The sequence below is a fragment of the Pogoniulus pusillus genome, chromosome 9 (genome assembly GCF_015220805.1).
Source record: "Pogoniulus pusillus isolate bPogPus1 chromosome 9, bPogPus1.pri, whole genome shotgun sequence".
Taxonomy (NCBI): domain Eukaryota; kingdom Metazoa; phylum Chordata; class Aves; order Piciformes; family Lybiidae; genus Pogoniulus; species Pogoniulus pusillus.
In genome coordinates, this window is record NC_087272.1 from 30,723,823 (window position 1) to 30,747,562 (window position 23,740).

A 23,740-nucleotide genomic window follows, 5' to 3' on the forward strand; every position below is an offset into this window, starting at 1 on the left:
TTCTTAGAGTTCTCAAACAATAGGACACTGAAGTGATAACAAAAATATATTTTTATGAGTATAATGGAACTATTTGGACCATCTCCACTATAAATTCCCATTTATTGTTTCTTTTTGCTCGTTTTTCAATAGCTACCAAGAAGATGTCTTGTGAGACGTTAAGAATGTTGGCTTTGCTTAAAGGCCTTGTAGACTTTGTTTTGTTTTGCTAAATGAATTGGTGTGTTGTATTTTGGTATCAGGATCTTATCACAAAGGTGTATTGTATCATGGAGAAAGGGAAGTTCTTACTATTATTGGTGTCTTCTCTGATTATATTCATGGAAATAATGGGCATGCCTTTTATTTGTTTATTTTAGCAGAGACAAGACTTATTAAGAATCTACTTAATGAACTTAGCTAGGTGAAAGAAAAGGATTTTAGGCTGCTCTGCTGTTGTGATTCAGGAAGACAAATCCAAATAACAGTTAAGAGATGATATTCGAGAAAAGCACTGAATGTAACATGAATGTTTAAATTTTGCAGTGAAGAAGCCCCTGGTGTAAAATAGACTAATAAAAGTTATTCCTGCATACCAAATCCTAATGTTCAGCTTTGGGCCACTCACCCCCAGAAATATGACAAAGCTGATGAGAGGCCTGGAACACAAACCCTATGAGGAGAGGCTGAGGGAGCTGGGGTTGTTTAGCCTGGAGAAGAGGAGGCTCTCAATGCTGTCTACAGTGACCTGAAGGGAGTCTGTAGCCAGGTAGGGGTTGCTCTCTTCTCCCAGGCAACCAGCAACAGAACAAGGGGACACAGTCTCAAGTCGTGCCAGGGGAGTTATAAACTGGATGTTAGGAGGAAGTTCTTCCTAGAGCGAGTGATTGGCATTGGAATGGGCTGCCCAGGGAGGTGGTGGAGTCACTGTTCCTGGAGGTAGTCTGAAAAAGACTGGATGAGGCACTTAGTGCCATGGTCTAGTTGATTGGACAGGGCTGGGTGCTGGGTTGGACTGGATGATCTTGGAGGTCTATTCCAGCCTGGTTGATTCTATGACATTGAGGTGCTGGAGTGGATTCAGAGAAGGGTAACAGCTGATGAAGGGTCTGGAAAACAAGTCTGGTGAAGAGCAGCTCAGGGAACTAGGATTGTTTAGTACGGAGAAGAGGAGGCTGAGGGGAGTCCACAATGCTCTCTACAGCTCCTTGAAAGGAGGTTGGAGTGAGGTGGGGATGGATCTCTTAGTAACAAGTGACAGGAGGAGAGAAAATGACCTCAAGTTGCACTAGGGAGGTTTAGGTTGGATAATAGAAGAAACATCTTTCCTGCTAAATTAAAAAAAAAAAAAAAAAACAAATTGGTTATTCTTACATTTATCTCTCCTCTTTTACTCTTCTGTTGTAATATTTCTCTGAGGTGCTTCAACCTTCTCATTGAACAATATTGCCTTATTAATTTAATTTCCTGCCAATTTCATATTAACCACAGTGATAGAAATGTAGAAGAGTGAAAATATGTGGTTTGAATGGGGGAAAGAGTTGTGTGGGTTGGAACTATTCTTGCTGAACAGCAATTGTTCATTAATATTTTGTTTGGCTTCCAAGTAGCTGCCAGCAATTAAGAATGAATAGAAAGAAAAGGGTAATGACATGTTTTATCAAAATTCAAGTTCTGAAGAAACACTTTGAATTGCTGTGATGAGTTGACGCATCTCTCCTGCCTGTTTTTCAGATCTACCTGTACATATCTCAGAGACACTCTGTTAGGCTTATGAGCAGCTTGACATTGATTGACTTTCTTTTGATAGGAATGAGAATATTATTTAGGTTTGACTCATCATCAGGGCTTTTTATGCTTTGGCACAAACTGAAATTCGGAAACTCCATTCCAATGTAACAAAGCCCTTTTTTATTTTAACTCTGAGAGGGGCAGGATAATGGAACAGCACAGTGTGGCTATATTTTTTTTTCCTGTTCTTAAAATCCATTAAGTTAATCAAATATGATGTTCTCTTCAGAGATGCAGTGGAATCTCCATCCTTGAAGATGTTAAAAACCTGACTGACTACAGCCCTTGGAAAAGTGGGTTAGGTTGCCCTACTTCAAGCAGTGGGCTTGGACTAGGTGGTCTTGGGTTGACGTAGATGGTGCTGTGAATAAGTTGTGTAGGGAGATTGTGGAGTCTCTGTCCCTGGAGATGTTCAAAGAACATTTGAACTTGACACTTTGTGTCATAGTTTGGCGGCCACAGTAGTGTCAGGTTGATAGTTGGACTCAAATATTTTAGATTTTTTTTTCCAACCAAAACAATTCTGTTCTCCAGTGTTGCTTCTTTGGACAATTGCAGTCTTCACGAATAACCCAAGACTTTACATAATTTGAGAATTAAGGAAAAATAAGAACCCTATTTCCTGATTTTCTGGGGTTTTGAGTAGTGCCCAAGCTAATGCTGAAAAAAATGAGTATAAATATTCAAAAGTATATATAATTTGTTTTGGTTTGATATTGAGTGTGGGTTAATTTTTTATGCTTCTTAATATATAGCACTCTATGATCTCAGAGATGGCCTTCTCCAACCAAAATAATTCTTTGACACTCTCATTCTATGACTAATTTTCTTATTGGAATTATTTTTACAGTTGTTTAAAATGTTTTGAAAATCCTGATTGTTATGGGATGTAGGTGTTGTGACAGCAGGAAGGCCTGATGGAATCCTTCTATTTTTGTCTATGTGCTAAGTAACTAGTGAAGAGAGTTGCCAGCTCTTTCTTGTAGTTACATGTTAGTGCATCCACTTTGTGTCCAGAATGAGTTGGCTGAGAGGGGGTTGATGGTTGCAACCTGAGCTCTCCATAAAACACAAAAAAAGATTAACTCTTCTATTATAGTATTGTAGTCCAGATGCATCAGAATTTATACCCACAGAATAGGAAAACTGATAGGAACAGTTTTACAGAAAGCACGATGTCCTAGGAAGAGAGGCTGTGTGAGAGACCTGAGGCTCTTCAGCCTGAAGATGAGAAGACTGAGAGGAGATCTTGTTAATGCAAATCAATAGTTAAAGGTCAGAGGTGAGAGGATGGGGCCAGACTCTTCTCAGTGATGCCTAGTGATAAGACAATCAATAAGCAATATGTACATACTAAAATACAGGAGGTTTCACTTGAACTGAAGGAGATTTTTTTTTTTTTTTTGCTTTGGTGGTGGCAGAGTACTGCACCAGGCAGCCCAAAGAGGTCGTGAAGTCTCCATGTCTGCAGGCTTTCAAAACTCATCTGAACATTGTGATCCTCCCCCAGCACAACTTGAGACTGTGTCCCCTTGTTCTTTTGTTGGTCGCCTGGGAGAAGAGACCAACCCCTACCTGGCTACAGCCTCCCTTCAGGTAGTTGTAGACAGCAATAAGGTCACCCCTGAACCTCCTCTTCTCCAGGCTAAACAACTCCAGCTCCCTCAGCCTCTCCTCACAAGGCTGTGTTCCAGGCCCCTCACCAGCTTCATCACCCTTCTCTGAACACATTCCAGATCACATCCATGATCAGATATAATTAGAAATAATTCCATATGCTATCACCAAATAGCAGTGAAGATATTTCTTCTAATATCCATTCTAAACTTCTGGTGCAACTTGAGGCCATTTCCTGTCATTCTGTTGTATTTGGTAGTAACCTACAAAATACAAATCTAGCAAAGACTATGCAATCACAGAAAGCATTGGATTCGTAGGGCTCTTTAAAGGTGATCTAGTCCAACCTCACTGCAGTAAGCAGGGACATACCCAGCTAGATCAGGTTGCTCAGAGTCTCACCAGCCTGACCTCAAGTGTCTCCAAGGATGGTGCCTCCAACACCTCTCTGGGCAACATGTTCCAGTGTTCCAACACCCTCATTAGGAGTTTCTTCCTAATGTCTGATCTAAATCTATTCTTCTCCAGCTTAAAATCATTGCTTCTTTTTCTATTGCTACATGTCCTTGGAAACAGTTCCTCTCCATCTTTCTTGTCGGGCCTCTTCTGCTCATCTTCATGATCAGGTATAATTAGGAATAAGTCCATATGTTGTTATCAGATAGCAGTGAAGAAGTTTCTTCTAATATCCAATCTAAACCTCTCCTAGTGCACCTTGAGATTGTATCCTGTCATTTTTCTAAGTGCATATCTAGTAAGGACTCTCCTTGCTAAGGGGCCAGGAAAGGCTTAAGATTGCCGTTTTACTGTTAAGGACAAATCAAAGAGCTACTGGGCTTATTTGTGTAAAAACAGCTCTTCCATGTTGATTCCCAGGGCTGGCAGATGGAGCTGTATTAATGTTGTGCACTGAAAATCAATAAAGCTCAGCATAACCCTCTCCTCTTGCCTCGTGGGTATGTGCCTGATTTTGTCAACACTTGAAAATTTCTCATGTCTATTTTGCTATGAAATGGTACTCTTGGATTTGTACCAATGAATAGAAGCAAAACTATAAGGTAGTAGTCAGCTTCTCCTTAAAGTCCAGCTTGCATCCTTATTTTGAGAATTGCAATAAGTGCATTCATCCTCCTTACCTCCTGTTTGTCTCATTAATATGGTCTGTTCTTTGAAACCTCAGACCAGGGCACCAGTTACATTCCCCAAAACTTAGTGCTGAGGCAAATTTTCCTTGTCATCTTTGTCAATGATCTGGAGGAGGAGATGGAGACAACTTCAGCAAATTTGCAGATAACATTAAGCTGTGAGGGAATAATTATCTGCCTGAGGGTTGAAAGGCTTTGCAAAGGGACCTGGACAGGCTGGAGACAGTGAGATGAGATTCAACAAGGCCAAGTGTTGGGTTCTGCATTTATATCACAACAACTCCACTAACAGCCCGGGATTGAAACAAGTGGCTGGAAACTGCTCAGCAGAGAAAGACCTATGGGTGCTGGTTGACAGCAGTCAGTGTGTGCCCATGTGGCCAAGAATGCAAATAGCTTCATGGCCTGTCTCAGCAACAGTGCAGCCAGCAAGGACCAGGGAAGCAAATATCCCCATGGACTCATTTTGATGAGGCCACACCTCAAGTACTGGGTTCAGGTTTGGGGCTCTCACTTCAAGAATGACATTGAGGCTCGTGTCCAGAAAAGGGGAAGGAAACTGATGAAGGCTATGAGCAAGTCTGGTGAGGAGCAGCTGGGGAGACTAGGGTCATTCAGGCTGGAGAAGAGGAGGCTGAGGGAAAACCTTCTGGCTCTTTCCAACTCCCTTAAAAGACATTGGAGCCGGGTGGGTGTTGGTGTCTTCTTCCTAGTGACAAGAGATATGATAAGAGGAAAGGACCTCAATTTGCACCAGGAGAGATTTTGCTTTTCTCTTAGGAGCTATTTCTCGATGGAAAGGGTTTTTAAAGTCTGGGACATACTCCCCAGAGGAATGTTCGAATCCTCATCCTTGGAGGTATTTAAAAGATGCAGAGATGTGGTGATGAGGGACATGGTTTCGAAGTGGACTCAGAGTTAGAGAATGGTTTGATTCGATGATCTTAAAGGTCTTTTCCAATGAAAACCATTCTTTGATTCTGTATTTTACATAGGAAGATCAAAACGAAGACTGGAGTACATGAAGAATGTTTATTGAGAGGGTTTTTTCACATTCATAGCAACTGATGAATAAAGAGTGTTTGCTATGTATCAACATTCCACTGCTCAGGCTTTCTTGATAGAGATTAAATCTCATTTAATTTAAGTGTTGTTAGTCAAAATTAAAGCTCTGACATGACTTACATAAACACAAACATGCACACACATATACAAGAAGTGTTTTTAGAGTCATTTTAGAGCAATCATGGAATCATTAAGGTTGGAAAATATCTCTAAGATCATCCAGGCAGACCTTCTACCCAACACCTTCATGACCACTAAACCATCCCATGTTTTTCTGCTTTCATCTATTTTGTCTCTGAGACATCAGCATATTTTAGGTGTGGAAAAAAATTAGAGCCATAATAGTGTTAATCATTAAAATATATAAACTCAGTATGCTTTATGACTGATAAATAAGAATATTAATATATTTATCCAGATTATATTTTGTAAAGGGTGGTCTTTAAGATCTTTTCCAACCCTAAGAATTTTATGACTGCTTGACATATCAGGAAGGATGATATGCTGTAAAGGAGATGGTAAATGATGGTGTGTGCATTATTTTCTTATTCCTGTTTTTAAAATCTGTTAGTCAATTCCACTGTTTCTTAATGATGAGAAGTTCTTTTCCTGTGTCCTTGGGCAATTCCCTGAGCTGCTTCCAATTAGTAATAGAAATATAATTTATTTTATAGTAGCAATTTTGGCAGGTTAAGTGAATCTGTATTTTCCAAGAGCAGTCTTTCAATAGGACATGGAACTGTTGGAGTGGGCCCTGAGAGAGCCACCAAGATGATCAGAGGGCTGTAGCACCTCCTCTATGGTGACAGGCTGAAAGAGTTAGGGCTGTTCAGCCTGGAGAAGAGAAGACTTCATGGAGACCTTTTAGGAGCCTTCCAATACCTAAGTGGGGGGCTACAGGAAAGCCTAGGGGTGACTTGACCAGCTACTGTAGTAATAATATGAAGAAATAAATGTAAGTTCAGCATCAAGATAGTGGAAAGATCCTCTGAGCTTGGTCAGTATAATAAGAGTGACTATATTACTACAGTGTTGAAACCTCAACTTCTATTTGCATGTATTTTTAATAGTCTTATTCGAAAGAAACAACAGACCTATGAAATATTGCCCTTTCTTGCACATCTTTAAATGTGCAAGACTTAAAAGTCTAAGGAAAATACATGGAGAGGAATCCTTAATTCCATCTGTTAAAAAACAAAAAGACAGAATTTGATTCCTCACGTGTAAAACCATATCACAGAGCAAAAATGTTACCTTTTTCTGAATTGATTTAGTTACTTCTTTGAGGAAATTATTAAAAATGCAACAATAATAAGAATAATTTAAAACCTCAAACAACAGAGCCCCCCCACAAACAAACAAAAACCTTTAAACACCTGTTCTTTGAATATAAAAATACAAATACAAACTTCTTGCAGGACAGAATGCTGCAAAAAGTACTTTATACTTCCATAATGGTTCAAAACTACTAGGAAAGCTTCTAGGCTTCCTGTTCAGTCCAGCAAAGTGATTCCTTCTGAATATTCCTTGAAGGGAATGATTCATAGAATCATAGAATGGTTTGGGTTGGAAGAGACATTCAGGATCATCTAGTTTCAACTCTCCCGCCACAGACAGGGACACCTCCTGCTAGACCACCTACACAAGGTCCCATCCAACCTGGCCTTGAACACCTTCGGGGAGAAGGCATGCACAAACCTCCCTGGGCACCTGTTCTTGTGCTCCACTACCCTCATGGTAAAGAATTTCATCCTAATCTGCAATCTAAATCTATCCTTCTCCAGCTCAAAGCCATTGCCGATTCTCCTATCACTGCAAGCATCTTGACAGCAGTTCTAACCCTCCTCCGTGGTTTCTGCTATTTCCACATTAGCAAAGGAAGCAGGAATTCTAAATTATTTTAAGGTGCCTTCACTCTATTCCTTTTTCTTTCTTTTGCTTCTCTGTTCTTTCATTAGCTCTAAAATTAATTTGGTATCAAAACCCTTTGCAGCTAAAGAACAGAAGGAAACTGTCAAAGGCGAAAAGCTCCCCATGTAGAATCTCATGACTCTTCTCTTAGAATTGTCTTATAGCAACCAATTTTTCATCTACCTGTGGCAGGGAGACTTAGTATTATATAAGGTTTTTCATCCTCCAGGAAAAAAAGAAAGAAAAAGAAAAAGGTTAAATATCCTAACTGAAATTCCCATACCTCTACTTGTTGACTTACTGATGAAAGGTTGGGTCAGATGGTACTTAGTGTTCCTTGTAACCTGGCATTCTGTGCATGACTTCACAGAATCATAGAATTGTTTCAATGGGAAAAGACCTCCAAGATCACTGAGTCTAACCTTCAGCTTAACATCACTATGGCCATTAAACCTTGTCTTGTGGACTCTATTCTTCAAGGCTTGTGTAAGTGATTGTAGTTGCTATTTCCTTTCTTTCTGGCTTGTATAAACTTTCTCACCCTATAGTGATCATAACAGGGGTTTTAGATGTTTTTATCTCCTCCTATCATAAGGACTTGAAATTTATCTAAATCCAAAAGTGGGCAGCACTCAGACCTCAAATTGGAAAAGCAAGATCAGTCTGCATAGTGTCTTATAAAATGAATCTATTGGTGGATTAGAAGGTGCTTTCTGGAACATCTGTGGGTTTTCTAGGTTTGTGAACAGTGATTTATTCCAAAGGTATTGTGATTTGAAATGGATTCCATAATTTTCATTGAATATATCATTCTTACTTCAGTGTAGCTCAAACAATAGTAGGCTCCCCTGTTTTCTCACTGAATGTTCTACTTGCCCCCAGCACCCTATTCCTGGGGTGCTCACTGGTGCCATGGGTTCAGAGCTCAGCAGTATTGGAATGGAGACAAATCTCTCACCATGCATGTTTGCACAGTCCCAGTGGAAACCAGTGTCAACTGAGCTGGTGAAACGTTAAAGGCTTTGTTCAGTGAGCTGGCAACAAACCCTGTCTGCAGACACAGAGTATTTCAGGGAAAGGACTAGGAAACTGAACTATTTAACACTTCCCCCACCCCTCTTTTTTTTTTTTTTTTTTTGCTTTTCTTTTCCTTCTTTCCTCTCTCCCATTCAGTCTTTTCCCCCTTATATTTCTTCTTTTTTTTCTCACTTCTTCTAAGTTCCCCCCCTTTTCACCTTCTTCTTTCTCTTAATTCCCCTTTTTATTTTTCTGCTTGTTTTTCTCTTGTTCTTTCCTCTTTCCTTTTTTTTTCCTTTTTCTCTTTTCTTTTTCCTTTTTTTTTTAACCTTCCCTTCTTTTTTTACCCTCCCTTCTTTTTCTAGCTTCATTTTTCTTTTCATTATATTCCCCTTTTCATTCACTTCCTTTTCCTTTTTACCCTTCTTTTCCTTTCCCCCTATTTTTCTCCTTTTTTATTATCATCTTTTTTTCCTTTTAAATTTTTTTTTGTTTATCTCCTCTTTTCATTCCCTTTTCCTTATTTTTATCTTTTTTCCCCCTCTTTTTTCTCCTTAGTTTGCATTTGGATTTGCTATTTTTTTGTTTCCTTTCTTTCTTCCCTTCTTTTCCCCTCATTTTTATTCCCTTTTTTTTCCTTTTTCCTTTTTAAAAATTTTTCTTTCTGTATTTGTTTGCTATGTTCTCCCCCCCCCCATTTTCTCCTTCTTTTTCCTTCTTCTCCTCTTTTTCTCCATGTTTTTATTCCATTCTTTTCCCCTCTCTTTCCCTTCTTTCTTGCTCCTCCTTTTATTCCACTCTTTTTTTTCTTCCCTTTTTGTTCCTCTTCTTTCCCCCCATTTTAATTTTTTTTTTATTTACTGCCTTCTTTTTCCCTTTTTTTTTAATTCTTTCTCATGCCAAGCAACTTTCACAGGAGGTGATTTTAAGGAAGCCTTCTGGGCAAGTTTAAGTTGTTGACACTCCCCATACAGTTTCCAGCTGAGCGTTTTATATGTCCCAGCTCATCCTTATCCATACACATGCACACAACTTCCAGTACCTTTCTGCAGGCTGATCCCAACTCCATTCATCTTACTCCTACTGAATAAAAGAGGAGTTGCCCAGAATTCATAAATGACTGTAAGACAGTTTTCTTATCTTTTGCAACCACTTGAAAGGTTCTTGACTGCACATCACGATATAAGTCCACAGATACTTTCCCCAGCAGCCTTTTTGAGGACTGTACTTGCTGTTTGCTTTCATTTAAATTGGTAAATGTTAAAAAAATATCAGTTTGCTTAAGTCATGTTGTAAGAATCAGTTGAAAGCCCGAACTTGTCAGTGACATTCAGAATCTTTTCTCTTGCAGCCATTTCGTAGAGTGACGTTTTCTGTTGTGAGTCAGCCTCAGGACCCGCATCAGGGGTCATTGCAGAGTTGCTATGACAGCGGTCTGGAGGAGTCAGAAACACCAAGCAGTAAGAGTTCATCAGGGCCAAGACTGGGTGCCCTTCCACTCCCAGAGGACAACTACGAAAGGACTACGCCGGATGGCAGTGTTGGTGAGGCAGAGCATATGGAAAATGGTAGGGGCAAACACGACATCCACACACATAATCTCACTAGCAAGTGATACTAAAGTAGACTTTTGAAAAGGTCAGTCCCAAACCATAAAATAAATACATTAAATAGCTAAACTTGCAATTATTTGATTTTTAAAGCTTGTTAAAAGGCAGATATACACAATAATGGAACACAACACTAGTGATAAAAATAGCACTTTCCTTTCTCATCATGATTTAAAAAAACCATACTGCAAAAGCAGTTAAAACACTGAAAACAAAACAAAACTCACAACACAAAACCCAAACAAAAATACCAAGAGAGGGCTGGGGAGGTGGTAATTAAGTTAAATTCCATACTTTCCATTTGAGGAAAAAAAAAAGACCATAAGGGACATGCCTTCTCTTTTCCTTCCTTGTTTAGATTTTCATTATTATTTTTTTATTATTATTTAACAGCTGTGTAGGAAATGTCACAGTATGCAACACATACAGCATCAGCAAAAGAAAGTAGGGCTTGGAAAAAAAACAAGAACCTGTAGAGATTTCCCTTTCCCCCTAAAAACATTATATCTAGGTTTTCAAAGTAATACTGTTCTTTAGTATTTAGAAAAGATTTCTTTCCCATTCTTCACTCTTTGTTTTGTACAATCTTTTTAGAATATCTCATTTAAATTAAAGGTCTGTTGATATGGGGGGGAAATGCTGGATCTTTATTTATTCTGTAGCAATTTTTCTGCAGATATTGCAAAAAATAACCATTAAAAAAGGGTTTATTTTCTATCTCAAACTATTTAAAATCTCAAAAAAACTCCCACTTTTTTCATTTGAGATGGATTTCATAAAATCTGAATGTTTTACTCTTCTCCACTTGTTGGACTCCATCTAAAAGTTTATAAAGTCAACCATTGACTTTGTTGTCTTTTTTCTTGTCCCCACAATTATTGTATTCCAAAATTTACATATTTTTGATAACCAGTGAAGCAATGGCTTTGCTAAAACAGTGGAAAAGACCTCATCATCTTTTCTTTTGCCTAAGAAACTACTACATGCCAAATGTGTGGATTTTTGATAAATGATGAAATAATGGCTTTGCTAATCCAATGGGAATAGGTGGGTATATGCAAGAATTGGTGGGGGGATATCATCTCTTATGGAATGAATTAGCTTGCTTAAATGCATGGTTTAGCTTTTCAGAGATTACAACACTGGATAATTGCTTAGGTTTTTTGTCTTTCCTGAGACAGACATCTTGACCCAACTGACCATAATTATTTTTTGCCATAATTATTATTATAATTCATGGTAAGATACTCCCAAATCTAGTATGGATGAGTGAAAAATGGCTAGGGCAGTCTATACATGCTTCTAATGTGTATCCAAACAGCAAATGACTACCTGACCCCAAACCAAGCTGATAGTATCCATCTAAAACCAAAGCCTACTAGGTTATGTGTGTGTATAAGTGTGTGTCTATATCTCCTCTTTGGTTGTTTATATGAATATATCACTTTACATTTCATTTTTCTGGGTCTGAAGTAGGGGAGATAATGAGTGGGAAAATGCAAGGAATAAAAAGGTTTTCTAGGTTTTATGTCTAAATTGGCTTCATAATTTTATTTTATTGTCTAGCTTTACATTTATATCTAAATTTATTAGCTCTTTTATTTTCTGCTTTGGCTTAAGATTCCATTGTTGAAATAATGAACCAAAACCATATGTTAATTCCCCTGGATATGTAGGAGTGCAGTTGCTGGTTAGACATGAAATTCTGAGTTCAGATAATACTTGGAGTATGCCTGAACCATAGTGGGAAAACTTTAGAGCTAAAATAGAATCTGCTCTTTGATATATTTGATAGCCAGTGCACTGAAGTGTAACTGAAAATTAAAAGTGCTTGAGTGGTGGCAAAAAATTAAAGCAAACCAGTTTGCTTATGGTTGTGTGTTGATGGGAGAACTGGTGTTGCCATCTAATAATCATAATATTTTAGAGATGACTTTGGGTTTTGGTTTTGTTTTGTTTGAAAGATGATCATTTATATTTTGCAGGAAGAATTTGTAATGAAAACAGTACTGTCTGGATAGACTAGGTAGAAATATGGAGCTAGGAAAATATATTATTTTGTAAATTAAGTACCATGCAAATGAAATGTATCTACACATATGTATTGAATGGCAGGACTTGCATGCAGTAATCAAGAATTCTCTCTCCTTTATTAAACCTTGAACCAAGAGTTTTGTAAAGTGGGTGACATTGTGAGGAAAATTATACTTTATAGACTCAGGATTCTGCTGTCATACTTTAAAAGCCAACATTTCAACAGTGGCATGTCACCTGCCTCCAGAGATTTTTTGTTAACATGAATCTCTGAAGAATGACAGAGCAGGATGAATGTACCTTTTTTTTTATTATCCTTTTTTTTCCCCCATATATATGTAATATTTGACATTTGAGTAAGAATTTTCTACAATCTGATTCTTCAGCCCACTTGCATTTTTCACTATTTTGAGCACAACTGCATTGTTCCAGCTCTGATCATTTCGTCTGCAGTATTAACGGATCATTCTGACAGAAATAGAATTGGAATTGAAATCTGTCGAGGGTTCATTTGTCACATTTAATTGGAATCTAGGTAATCTGCTGGGTTTTGCTTGGATAGATTTTCAGCAGGTATGATTGTGGATGTTCATGCAGATTTTCCATGGAAACAGCACTTTGGAAGCTATCTTAGTTGATATTAATAATAATTGTTATGACTTCAAATATTTACTATTTAGTTTCATTGTGAAACAATGCAGTCCTAACTAATTGCTTTGGAGTTCCTTTCATTTGAAAGTTTGAAATAAGCATTTTCAGCACAGGGGCACCAAACTCTCTGATGTATTTCATATTTTATTTTTCTTTCCATGTCAAGATGATTAAAGGAAAGTTATTTTTTAGAGTTAAACAAATGTAAGAAGATTGAGTTCACAGTCAAAGTAAAGAGAAAATTCAGCTTGCCTTTTTTTTTTTTTTTCCCTGGAAACAATATTTTGGAAGCTATCTTAGTTTATATTAATAATAACATTATGATTTCCAATATTTGCTATTTATTTTCACTGTGAAACTCTGCTGTTGTAACTAATTGCTTTGGAATTCCTTTCATTTGCAAGTTTGAAATGAGCATTTTCAGCACAGAGCACCAAACCGTCTGATGTATTTCATTTATTTTTTTTTTTCCCTTCCAAACTGACTAAGTAAAATAGGTTTGGTTTATTTTTTTTGTTTTGTGTTTTGCCTTTGTTTTTAGAGTTAAGCAAATGTAAGAATGTTGAGTTCACTATCAAAGTAAATAGAAAACTCAGCTTTCTGTTTGATGGTTAGAGACCTCTTTCTATTTTCTCAGGGAAAAAATAAAGGAAATAAGATGGAAAGGACAAGAGAAAAAAAAAGGAGGTTGTTTTTACTTAGAATATGCTGTACTTTACCTCCTTGCCTACATGACTGTCAGATGTAGATGGAAATTTTGTTTGATGATTAGCTGTGGTATCAGATGCGGGGGGAGGGGGAGAAGGAAAAAAAAGAGGAGAAGAAAAAAAGAAATGTTAGCAGATTGACTGTGAAAATTCAGTATGCAAAGATCTTGTTAATTAGGAAAATCTGCAGAAACAGAAGTAACTTCTGAGTTAATTTATCCCCTGCCCTTGGAGTGTTCCTTAGAAGGAAATTCTGCTCATATGTGCAGCCGCCTTCTCCAATTTTGCTGTCGGAATGGTGCTGTCTTCACCTAAATTGGACAGTAATTTTCCTGAGAACATTTTTATTACGTTCGTGTTTGTATATCAAGGGTAAAGGCATTACCATGCTAAATGAGTTTCCTGGTCTTTTAGTCATAGCCTTCTGGTTTTGACACTGCCTAATACCACATATCTCAGAGGAACATTAGAAAAAAAAACCCAAACTCAGAATTACCTGCCCTCCTGACTCGAACACTTAATAGTCAGCATGTGCTTTAAATTGTGATCTTCTAAATAATAATGGTAAGAATAAGAATAACATGAATACAAAGAAGAAGAATACAAATAATAAGAGGAATATGAAGAAGAAAGCAAAGGCAAATGAAATGAAGAATGCTAAGAAGGGGAATATTAAGAAGATGAATTAAAACCAACCTAATTTATCACAAGTCATTAACCAACTTCCTGTTATTGGTCTGAAGATTATTTTTTCAATACCAAAATTCCTCTGAAGGATATAAAAATTAATAGATTCATAGAATGTTTTGAGTTGAAGTGAACCTTTAGGAACATCCAGTTCCAACCCTCATGCCATGTGTGCGGACACCTTCCACCAAGTTGCTCAAAACCTCATTCAAGCTGTCCCTGGACTTCTGGAGAGAGGGCATCCACAACTTCCCTGGGAGATTGTTTCAGAGACTCACTGCCCTTAGTGCAAAAAAATTATTTCTAAATATTCCCTCCTCAATTTCATTTTTATTCATTGTTGTGTTGTTTTTTTTTTTCCCTCATAGTTAACAGGTTTAGTTATTGTTCCCTTTTGTCCTTTCAAGGAAGGACATGGAAGTATTGCATGTTATTTTTTAAATAATTGGAATTATTTTGTTCTAGCTTTTTTTTTTCTCTTTCAATGAACTTCTGTTTCTTCTAGTTTAGGTAGGGTTAGTTGGAGATTTATCCTCATAATCTGAAGAATGGAGGATACAGCCTTTCCTTGTTAATTCCAGTTTCCTAACTACACATAAGACCTCTAAGCTTAGATTTTTCACTGTTCTGTTCCATGTCCATTCACCTGCTTCTATCAGATCTCCCTCCTATCTTTTGCAAAGTTCTTAGAAGTATAGAATCCCAACACAGTAAGGCCTTGAGCAGCTTGGTCCAGTGGAAGCTGTTGTTGCCCATTGCAGGAGAACTGGAACTAGATGATCTTCAAGGTCCCTTCTAATTGTTCTGTGATTCTATAATTATCCAGTGAGGGTTGGAAGGAATCTTTGGAGATGAAAAAGTCCAATGCCTCTGTCAAAGTTGGATCACCTAGAGCTGATCACACAACATAGCCAGATGGGTCCTGAAAGTCTCCAGAGAAGGTGGAACCTCCTATATTACAGTTTGTACCCACTGTCCCCTCTCCTGTCACTGGGCACCACTGCAAAGAGTCTGACCCCATCCTCTTGCCCCCTACCCTTTACCTCTTGCTGAGCATTGAAAAGATTCCCTCTCAGGATGCTCTTCTCCAGGTTAAAAGGCCACAGGCCTCCCCTGTAAGAGAGATGCTCCAATGCCCTCAGCATCTTTGTAGCTTCCTCTGGACTGTCTCCAGTAATTCTCTATCTGTCTTGAAATTGAGATCCCAAAGCTGTACCTAGTACTCCAACTCTGGCCTCACTTAGTGTGATGGTTTGAGTGTTCCCCACCTCCCCACAGTTTGGAAATTACCCAGATTAGACTCAGCTGGCTCTGGAAATTTGAATGATGCTTATATTTACAGCTTAGTTCCATATACAAGCAGATATTTACAGTCTATACTTTTATATACAGAAATATACAAGGGAAAAGATAATACAGAAACACAACAGCCCTCCCAGGAACCTGAGTGCCCAGGAGGGGCTCCCAACCACACTTTCCCCTTCTCCCACACCTCTCAACCTTACCCCAGTCCCAAGGAAGAATGGAGGTTCAGCCAGAGGGTTAGGAAGCAAAGTGGATTAATCAGAGAGACGGCAGAGAGGCTAGAGAGAAAAAATGCAGCTCCAAGCTCCCCAGCAGAAGAAGAATGACTCCCTTATCTATGTTTGGATTCTTGTTCTTCTACCTCTCAGCAAGCCTATGAGTGAATCAGCACTGTTTCTCTTCCATAGCCTGTGATCTAATCCTTCTCACCAAAACATTCTAGCACATTGCTGTCTCATGGTGATCCTATTAGTTATCAAATTTATGAGTTGATTCTATGAAAGATTTTCAGCACAGTAATTACATTCTAGTACTTCATTTTTAGAGTTGTTTCTTCTTTCAGTGCTGCTACATCTACATGTTAATAGAATTATATCTACACATCGTATATAAATGCTATGCTACTTGCCTGAATCCAAAATACTAGAAAGTGCTGCACAAATGGTAGGATAACATATATATATATATATATATAAAATCTTTATCCTTGTTCCTGATTAATCCTAAACTATCATTAGGGACACAATGAACTCTGGATTCTCTAAAGCTGACAGCATATATTGGAAATATTTTGGAATGCAGATGTATTTGGTGATCTATTCTACCTTGAACCGATTGAGAATGCAGTATTCTGAAAAAAAAATCTGTAAAAAAAAGTGAGGAGGAGAAAAAAAAAAATCCACCCAAGATTTTAAGCCAGAAGACACACTGTGCAGGGATCCCTGTTATGCTGGTGTAGGCTTATGTAAGCAATGAGCCTGGCTGCAAAGAACATCGGCTGTTTTCTTCCTTTTTTTTCGCCCTTTTGAATCATTTATCATCTTCCTTTAGATGACCTTAACCAACATGTCTGTGAGTTTCCTCATAGAGAAAAAAAAGATTAATTTATATATATAAGCTAATAAACTAATTATAACTTATATATAAGTGAATAATTATTTATTGACTTATATATAGAATCATAGAATCCAGGTTGGAAGAGACCTTCAGGATCATCCAGTCCAACCTAGCACCCAGCCCTGTCCAATCAACTAGACCGTGGCACTAAGTGCCCCATCTAGGCTTTTCTTGAACACCTCCAGGGGCAGCAACTCCACCACCTCCCTGGGCAGCCCATTCCAATGCCAATCACTCTCTCTGGGAAGAACTTCCTCTTAAAATCCAGCCTATACTTCCCCCCGCACAACTTGAGACTGTGTCCCCTTGTTTATATATATATATAGATATAAATAGTTAATGCTAATTTCATAACTGTAGCATTTTTTTCTTTAAGAGTTCTTTGCCCTTTGTAGAGTATATTTACAACAGAGAGAAGCATATTTTGACCATTACAAATCCCTGGTGCCGACAGATATTTTCAGATCTATTTTGAGCTATACTTTTACTTTATGTGGTTACTAACATTCTAGAGAAGGATGGGCAGTTGTTTTAGGTTGTGCATTATGTCATCAAATCGTACAAACATAAAATTGTTTTAGTTGCAAAAGCCCTTGAAAATCATTGAGTTCAATGATTGACCCATCTCTATGATGGCCACTAAACTATGTCATAAAAAGTATCACTTCCACATCTTTCTTGAATACCTCCACAGACAGTGACTCCTTGGGCATCTTATTCCAATGCCAGACCATGCCTGAAGGAAAATAGTTTTCCCTAATATCCATCCTAAACTCCCTCTGGCACAAGTTGAGGCCATTTTATGCCATCCTATCACCTGATATTAGGTGGAAGAGAGTAACGCCCCACTCCTTGAAGGAGTTTCAGAGAGCAATGAGGTCTTGCCTCAGCTTCCTTTTCTCCAGACTAAACAGCCCCAGTTTCCTCTGCTGCTTCTCACCAGACCTATTCTCCAGAACCTTTACCAGCTTCATTGCCCTTCTCTGAACTTGCTCCAGCCCTTCAACATCCTCCTTGAAGTGAGGTCCCCAGAACTGAACTCTGCCCTGGTGAACAACCTCTGGATTGTTTTGCCCAATTTTGGGCTCCCCAGTTCAACGAGGGACAGGGATATAATGAAGAGTCCAATAGAGGCTACGAGGATGATGAAGAGACCTGAATGTCTGCCTGATGCAGAAAGGCTGAGAGACATGGGGTTCTTTAGTGTGGAGGAGACTGATTTCAGTGTTTACAAATATCTCAACCGTGGGTGTCCAGAAGAAGGGCGCAGTCTCCTCAGTGGAGTCCTGTGACAGGAGTAGGGGCAATGGTTCCAAGTTTGAACACAGGAAGTTCCACCTCAACATGAGGAGAAATTTTACTGTGAGGGTGCTGGAGCTCTGTAGCAGGATACCCAGAGAGGTTGTGAAATCTCATTCTCTGGAGACTTTCAAGACCCACATGGCTGCATACCTGTGTGACCTGCTCTAGGTGATCTTGCTTTGCCTGGGGGTTGGACTCAATCATCTCCAGAGATTCCTTCCAACATCTGTCATTCTGAGATTCCACAAATGAATTGTTTTCATCCTGATCAGGATTTTCTCTGCTTAAGTCATACTTGGGTCTGCTGGAATCAAAAGGAAGAGTATTTCTGTGTTGGAAATCCATCCCCACACATTGACAGCAAATTTGACAAATTATTTCCTGTTTTTCTCTTGCTCTTCTCTTTCTCTTTTCCATTGTTTTTGTTCTAATTCACTTTAGGCTTCAGAGTGCGAATATGAGCATATGACTCTCTTACTGTTTTCAGAAGCTATATCACAAGTTTGCTTCCTCTACTCTTCATTTCAACATCCTGCTCTTAAAATACTTCTGCTTTCTCTATCCTGATCTTAAAATACTCCTGATTTTCAATATTCTGTCCTTAAAAAAAAAAAAAAAAACCATCTCTCTTGATTTTAGCATCCTGCTGTTAAAAATAAAATACTCTTGGTGTTATGTTTTGCTCTTAAAATAGGATACTCCTGATTTCAGTATCCTGCCCTTAAAAATTAAATGCTCCAGATTTTTGTATCCTGTTGTTTACAATAAAATTCTTGTAAAAATAAAGCATTCCTGATTTCAGTATCCTGCTCTTAAAAAAAAAAAAAACAACCAAAGATATTTGTTCATCACTTTAAAAAGCATTATTTTTATGTCAGTCAACTACTAAAAATTATCTTTATTACGTTTAAGATGGAAAGTCTATTGGGCAATAATTTGAAAATGAGGGAGGACTTTGGTTTGCTACAGAAGCATCCCTGCAGTTCTATCCGCTAGGATGAAGTTAGAGAAGGGTTTCTACGTGCCTGTGGGTGTGCACACATGTACACGTCTTGGTGAGTCAGACCTTCCTGCAAATACTCATGAGATCCAGACAGTTGCACTTACATAACCTTCCTCAGCTCTGAATTTCAAATCAATTCACCAAGGTGGATATGAAAGAACACACTGAAATGAAAAGTGGAGAACTAAGTCATCAGCAAGTGAAGCAGTATGTCCAGTGGTAGGCTAGGGATTGATCTTTCATCTGCCAGTTGATCCAAACACTACAAACCCCTCAGAAAAGTCATAATTTGGGCACCAACTTCCAGTCTACAGTCAAATTGATGAGGCCTTTGCTATTGACTCAGTGGAGTTAGGCTTTTGTCCAAGTCCTCCGTGCCAGCTGCTAGCTCAGGCTGCCTCCCACTGCTGCAGACTGCAAAACTCCTTTTGATAACTGTCAGAGTTCTGAATGTAGACTGAGGACAAAATGCAATCCAAAATTTACAGACTCAAGGAAGAAGAGACATCTGGTTTATGAATGGAATATTTAGCAACCTTTGCATCTATGGCAGCTTCTTTCCTGGAGGAAAAAAAAAAATTAAAAAATCTAATGCAGATAATCAACAGAAATTTGTTTTCTCTCAGTTCAGGAGAAAAAAAAATCAGTGTGCTGTATTCACCCATTCCTCTCCATATATCTAATGACAGTTTCTGGACAATATTAGATCTTGCTGTCCCTTCTAATCTTCAAGTATAACGAAGATGCCAAAGAAGTTCTTAATGCAAGGACTTTTATATCCCTTAATAGGGGCATTTCTTCTCCATTTTATGCATTTTGTTCTCTACTGCTGATTCCCAACTACTCATCTATTTATGTATTTACTCTTCATTGCAAAGAGTGGCAACCTTTATAAAATGCATGGCTTTAGTACTCTTGCCTTTCTCATCAACTTTGCTACTCTGGGTTTGATGTTCTAAATGCTGGGGTAGGGAAGGTTTGTTTATTTTTCTTTTTTCCTTCTTTGTTTTTTTCTCTGTGCAAAAAAAGAATTATGAAGGAAAAGAAGAAGCTATTTTTGCCCTGAATTTAATTTTTAGAAGTGTCAAATCTAAATTCCTGATTCAAATCCAAATCTGTCTGTATTTTCAAAGTTGTGTACTTGGACAATAGAGTAGTGCTTCATCAAACAGTTGAAGTTCAAGGAACTATGACATTTACAGTGAAAAATATAAACAAACTTCAAGCCTATTAAACTGGCAAGTGCCTGTCTAGGTCATAAACAATAATTTAAATATTAACTGTGCTTGTTATCTGAAGACTTTGGGTAAGAGTAGAGTGAGAGTACACGGAACACAAAAGTATTACTCTGAGTTACAGAATGGTGGACTTAGAGAATTCATAGAATCAACCAGGTTGGAAGAGACCTCAAAGATCATCCAGTCCAACCTATCCCCCAGCCCTATCCAGTCAACTAGACCACTGATTTGATTAGAAGAAATTCCTGAGTCTAATCATCAACTCAACACCACCATGGACATTAAACAAAGTTCCAAATTGCCTTCAAGATGTGTTGTGCTTTTACATTCAAGTAAAGTCACTTGCAATAGAACCATAGAATGGTTTGGGTTGGAGATGACATTCAATATCATGTAATTCCAATACACCTGCTATGGGCACGGACATATTCTACTAGAACAGCTTGTGAAAGGCCCCATTCTACCTTGCTTTCAGCACCTCCAGGCTTGGAGCCTCAAGAGCAACTATGGGCAATCTGTTCCTCCCTCTCACCACCCTGGTGGACAACTATTTCTTCCTCATTATGGATTTCAATAGAGCATCTTCCACTTTGAAGCCATTGCACCTCATATTGTCATTCTACACCTTTATCCAAAGTCCCCAAAGTCCCTCCCAGTTTTCCAGACTCTTTGAAGTTGGAAAAGATAACTAAGATCATCATGTCCAACCTTCAGCCTAGTACCTGCATGGTCATTAATATTCCAGAGGATGCTGACCTATTTTGAGAAAGGAACAGCAATAACACTAACCCATCAGCATTAAAAAATTGTTTAGACTCCAGCATATTTTTTTTAATCACAGATAAAAGCAAATTATTATGTGACAAAAAATGTGTATTTTAATAATCTGCCTCTTTTCAAGTGAGGAACTGGAACATGTTGCCCATGTTGATTATGGATGCCCCTTCCCTGGAGTTGTTCAAGGCCATGTTGGATGGGGCCTTAAGCAACCAGTGGTCTAGTGGAAGAAGGATTTGAACTGGATGATCTTGAATGTCCCTTTCAGCCCAAAACCATTCTGTGATTAAAGATGAGGTTTGTGGAGAGGGGGATTGTTGGTGTTTGGGTTTGGTGGGGGTTTTATATGTTTGTTTGGTTTGGGGTTTTTGTTTGGTGCTTTTTTTTGTTTGTTTGTTTTGTATTAGGCTAGAGTCTTAAATTCTTATGATACTAACATAAAATGTACATCACATCTAACTTGGAACACAAAAATAAATAAGTTTGTTTCAACGATTGATTAATTAACTTTTAAGATCTGTCCAATCTCCTACTGATTTAGAAATCATTGAAAAGAGAAACATATCTCTTATATTGTCTAAATCATTAATCATTTACTTAAGCATAAAAATCCCCAATTTCTTAAAGTCATGATTCAAATCTCTCCTTGTTCCTTAATTCAAATTAAGATATGAATGTAAATCTTGATTTGGATGGTAGGAGAAGTAACATGTAAAGAGTGAAGGAAGGTCAGTATTGATGGAGTTAATTTATTTTGATGGTTATGTGCTCTCTTGCAATCAAACAAACATGCCCACGCAAGTTTTCCTCACTTGCTTGTCTTTACCTGTTTAGTTCCTATATCTAAGGTATAAATCAGTCCTAAAGAGCCCTGCAGGGCCACTTGTTCTTTTGCTAGGCAATCTACATTATTTCATCAACAAGGGAAGTCAAATCCCAGGGTAGTATAGCTGAAATTTCACACGCCTCACCAAAGATTTGTTTGTGGCATTTTTTTTTGGTATTTTTTGTTTGGTTGTTTTGTTTTGTTTTGCTTTCTTCCTCTTTATGACTTTTTTGTTGTTTTCTGAACCTCAGATTATTTTTCTGCCATTTTAAAAGGTTGTAAAAGTGCTTTAATCTACTGTCAAGAGAGTAAATCTTGAGAGGAGGCTTTTTCAGCGTGGCCTCAAGAAACCAAAAAGTGTGTGGTGCCTTTTTCCTGCTCTCCTGCTATGTTTAGACTGTTCCATGGAATCATAGAATCATTTTGGTGGAAGGGACCTTCAAGACCATCTTGTCTTGTCTGATGATGAGCCAACGGTGTGTTCAGCTGACCAGGAAATGCAATGGAATTCTGGCCTGGATCAGCAATATTGTGACTAGCAGGACCAAGGAAGTGATTGTGATCCTGTAGTCAGAGCTGGTGAGATCACACCTTGGTTCCTGGGTTCAGTTTTGGGGCCCTCATTCCAAGAAAGGCACTGAGGAGCTGAGCATGTCCAGAGAAGGGCAATACAGCTGGGGAAGGGTATGGAGAGCAAATGTGTTGAGGAGCAGTTGATGGAACTAGGGCTGCTCATCCTGGAGAACAGAAGGCTGAGAGGAGTCATTCTGACTCTCTAAAATCCCCTAATAGAGGTTGGAAGGAGGTAAGTGTTTGTCTCTTCTCTCTAGTAAGAAGTGACAAGGTGAGAAGAAGTGTCCTCAAGTTGCAAAGGGGACATTGAGGTTGAATATTAGAAGCAACTTCTTTTTAGAAAGGATTCTCAAAGACTGGAGCAGGCTGCCCAGAGAGGTGGTTGCATATCCATCCTTGGAAATGTTTAGAGGCTGTAGTGATGTGGTGCTGAGGAATGTGGATCATGCCCAAATTTGTTATGGTTAGATAATGATTGGTCTTGATAACCTTGAAGGTCTTTAAAAAAAAAAAGATTCTATGTCATTGTATCATTCTGTGATTCTATCATCCTAAGTACATGAGAGAGTTACAAATAGTCAATTTCAGCTGTCTTCTAGGTTTCTAGTGGTTTTGAGTGGAGATCTTAGGTGTGTGACACAGGAGCAGACATTATTGATATGGTTATATATGTTGATTTTTAAAATGAAAGTAAGCTAAGTATTGTAGTTGTGTTTGAGGATGTCTGATTCAGTGCTCCAAAGCATAAGATACTTTACTTGATGCAGTTTCCTTGCTCAGTTTAGGGTGAAAAAAATAAGTGGGCAAGGATGGTTAAAATGAAACATTCTGCTCAAAAAATATGTACCACGATTTTTCATGCTTACTTAAAGTTTCTAACAGCATGAGGGTAGAAATGTCTCAATGACATGTGGAGCATAGAAGAAAATATTCCAGCTGTCCTAGGCACTCAAAAAAGTGCTGATTGATCCATCTGACAACATGGAAGGAACCTGCACAGCATGACTCACAAGTCATGTGGAACCTGCACAGTCTGACTCACATCTCCCTCAAGATCTTCTTTCCAACATGTTGGTGTACGGAAGTACAACAAACTGGCATAGGAATAAAACCAGCATGGAGTTTGGTTCTACTCTTAGCATGCTCTGGCCAAAAGTCTCAGGTTTTAGCAGTTAGCACAGGCCTGAGGAAACCTGGAAGAAAAGGGTTTAATAATTTAGATACCATGTGTTAGCGCAGAATAACAGATTGGTTTGGGTTGGAAAGGATCTCTGGAGATCATTGAGTCCAAGCCTCCTGCTAAAGACAGTTCACAGTTGGAACATGTCCTTGTGGGCTTTGAATCTCTCCAGGAAAAAAGAGCCTGCTCCAGGGTTCTAGCACCCT

General features: G+C 38.4%; 1 protein-coding gene across 5 annotated transcripts in view; it reads left to right on the forward strand.

The window, feature by feature from the left end:
* The window catches only part of PCDH7 (protocadherin 7), a 249,151-nt gene that overhangs the window by 108,261 nt on the left and 117,150 nt on the right, over nucleotides 1-23,740 (forward strand). For 2 of the 5 annotated variants that reach the window (XM_064149110.1, XM_064149109.1), the window contains one exon: nucleotides 9,877-10,093. The exons of 1 other annotated variant lie outside the window; for it this stretch is intronic. In XM_064149110.1, the coding sequence (XP_064005180.1) occupies nucleotides 9,877-10,093 (217 nt within the window). The remainder of the gene's footprint in view (nucleotides 1-9,876; nucleotides 10,094-23,740) is intronic. 2 more of the 5 variants (XM_064149111.1, XM_064149112.1) reach the window with 2 other exon arrangements.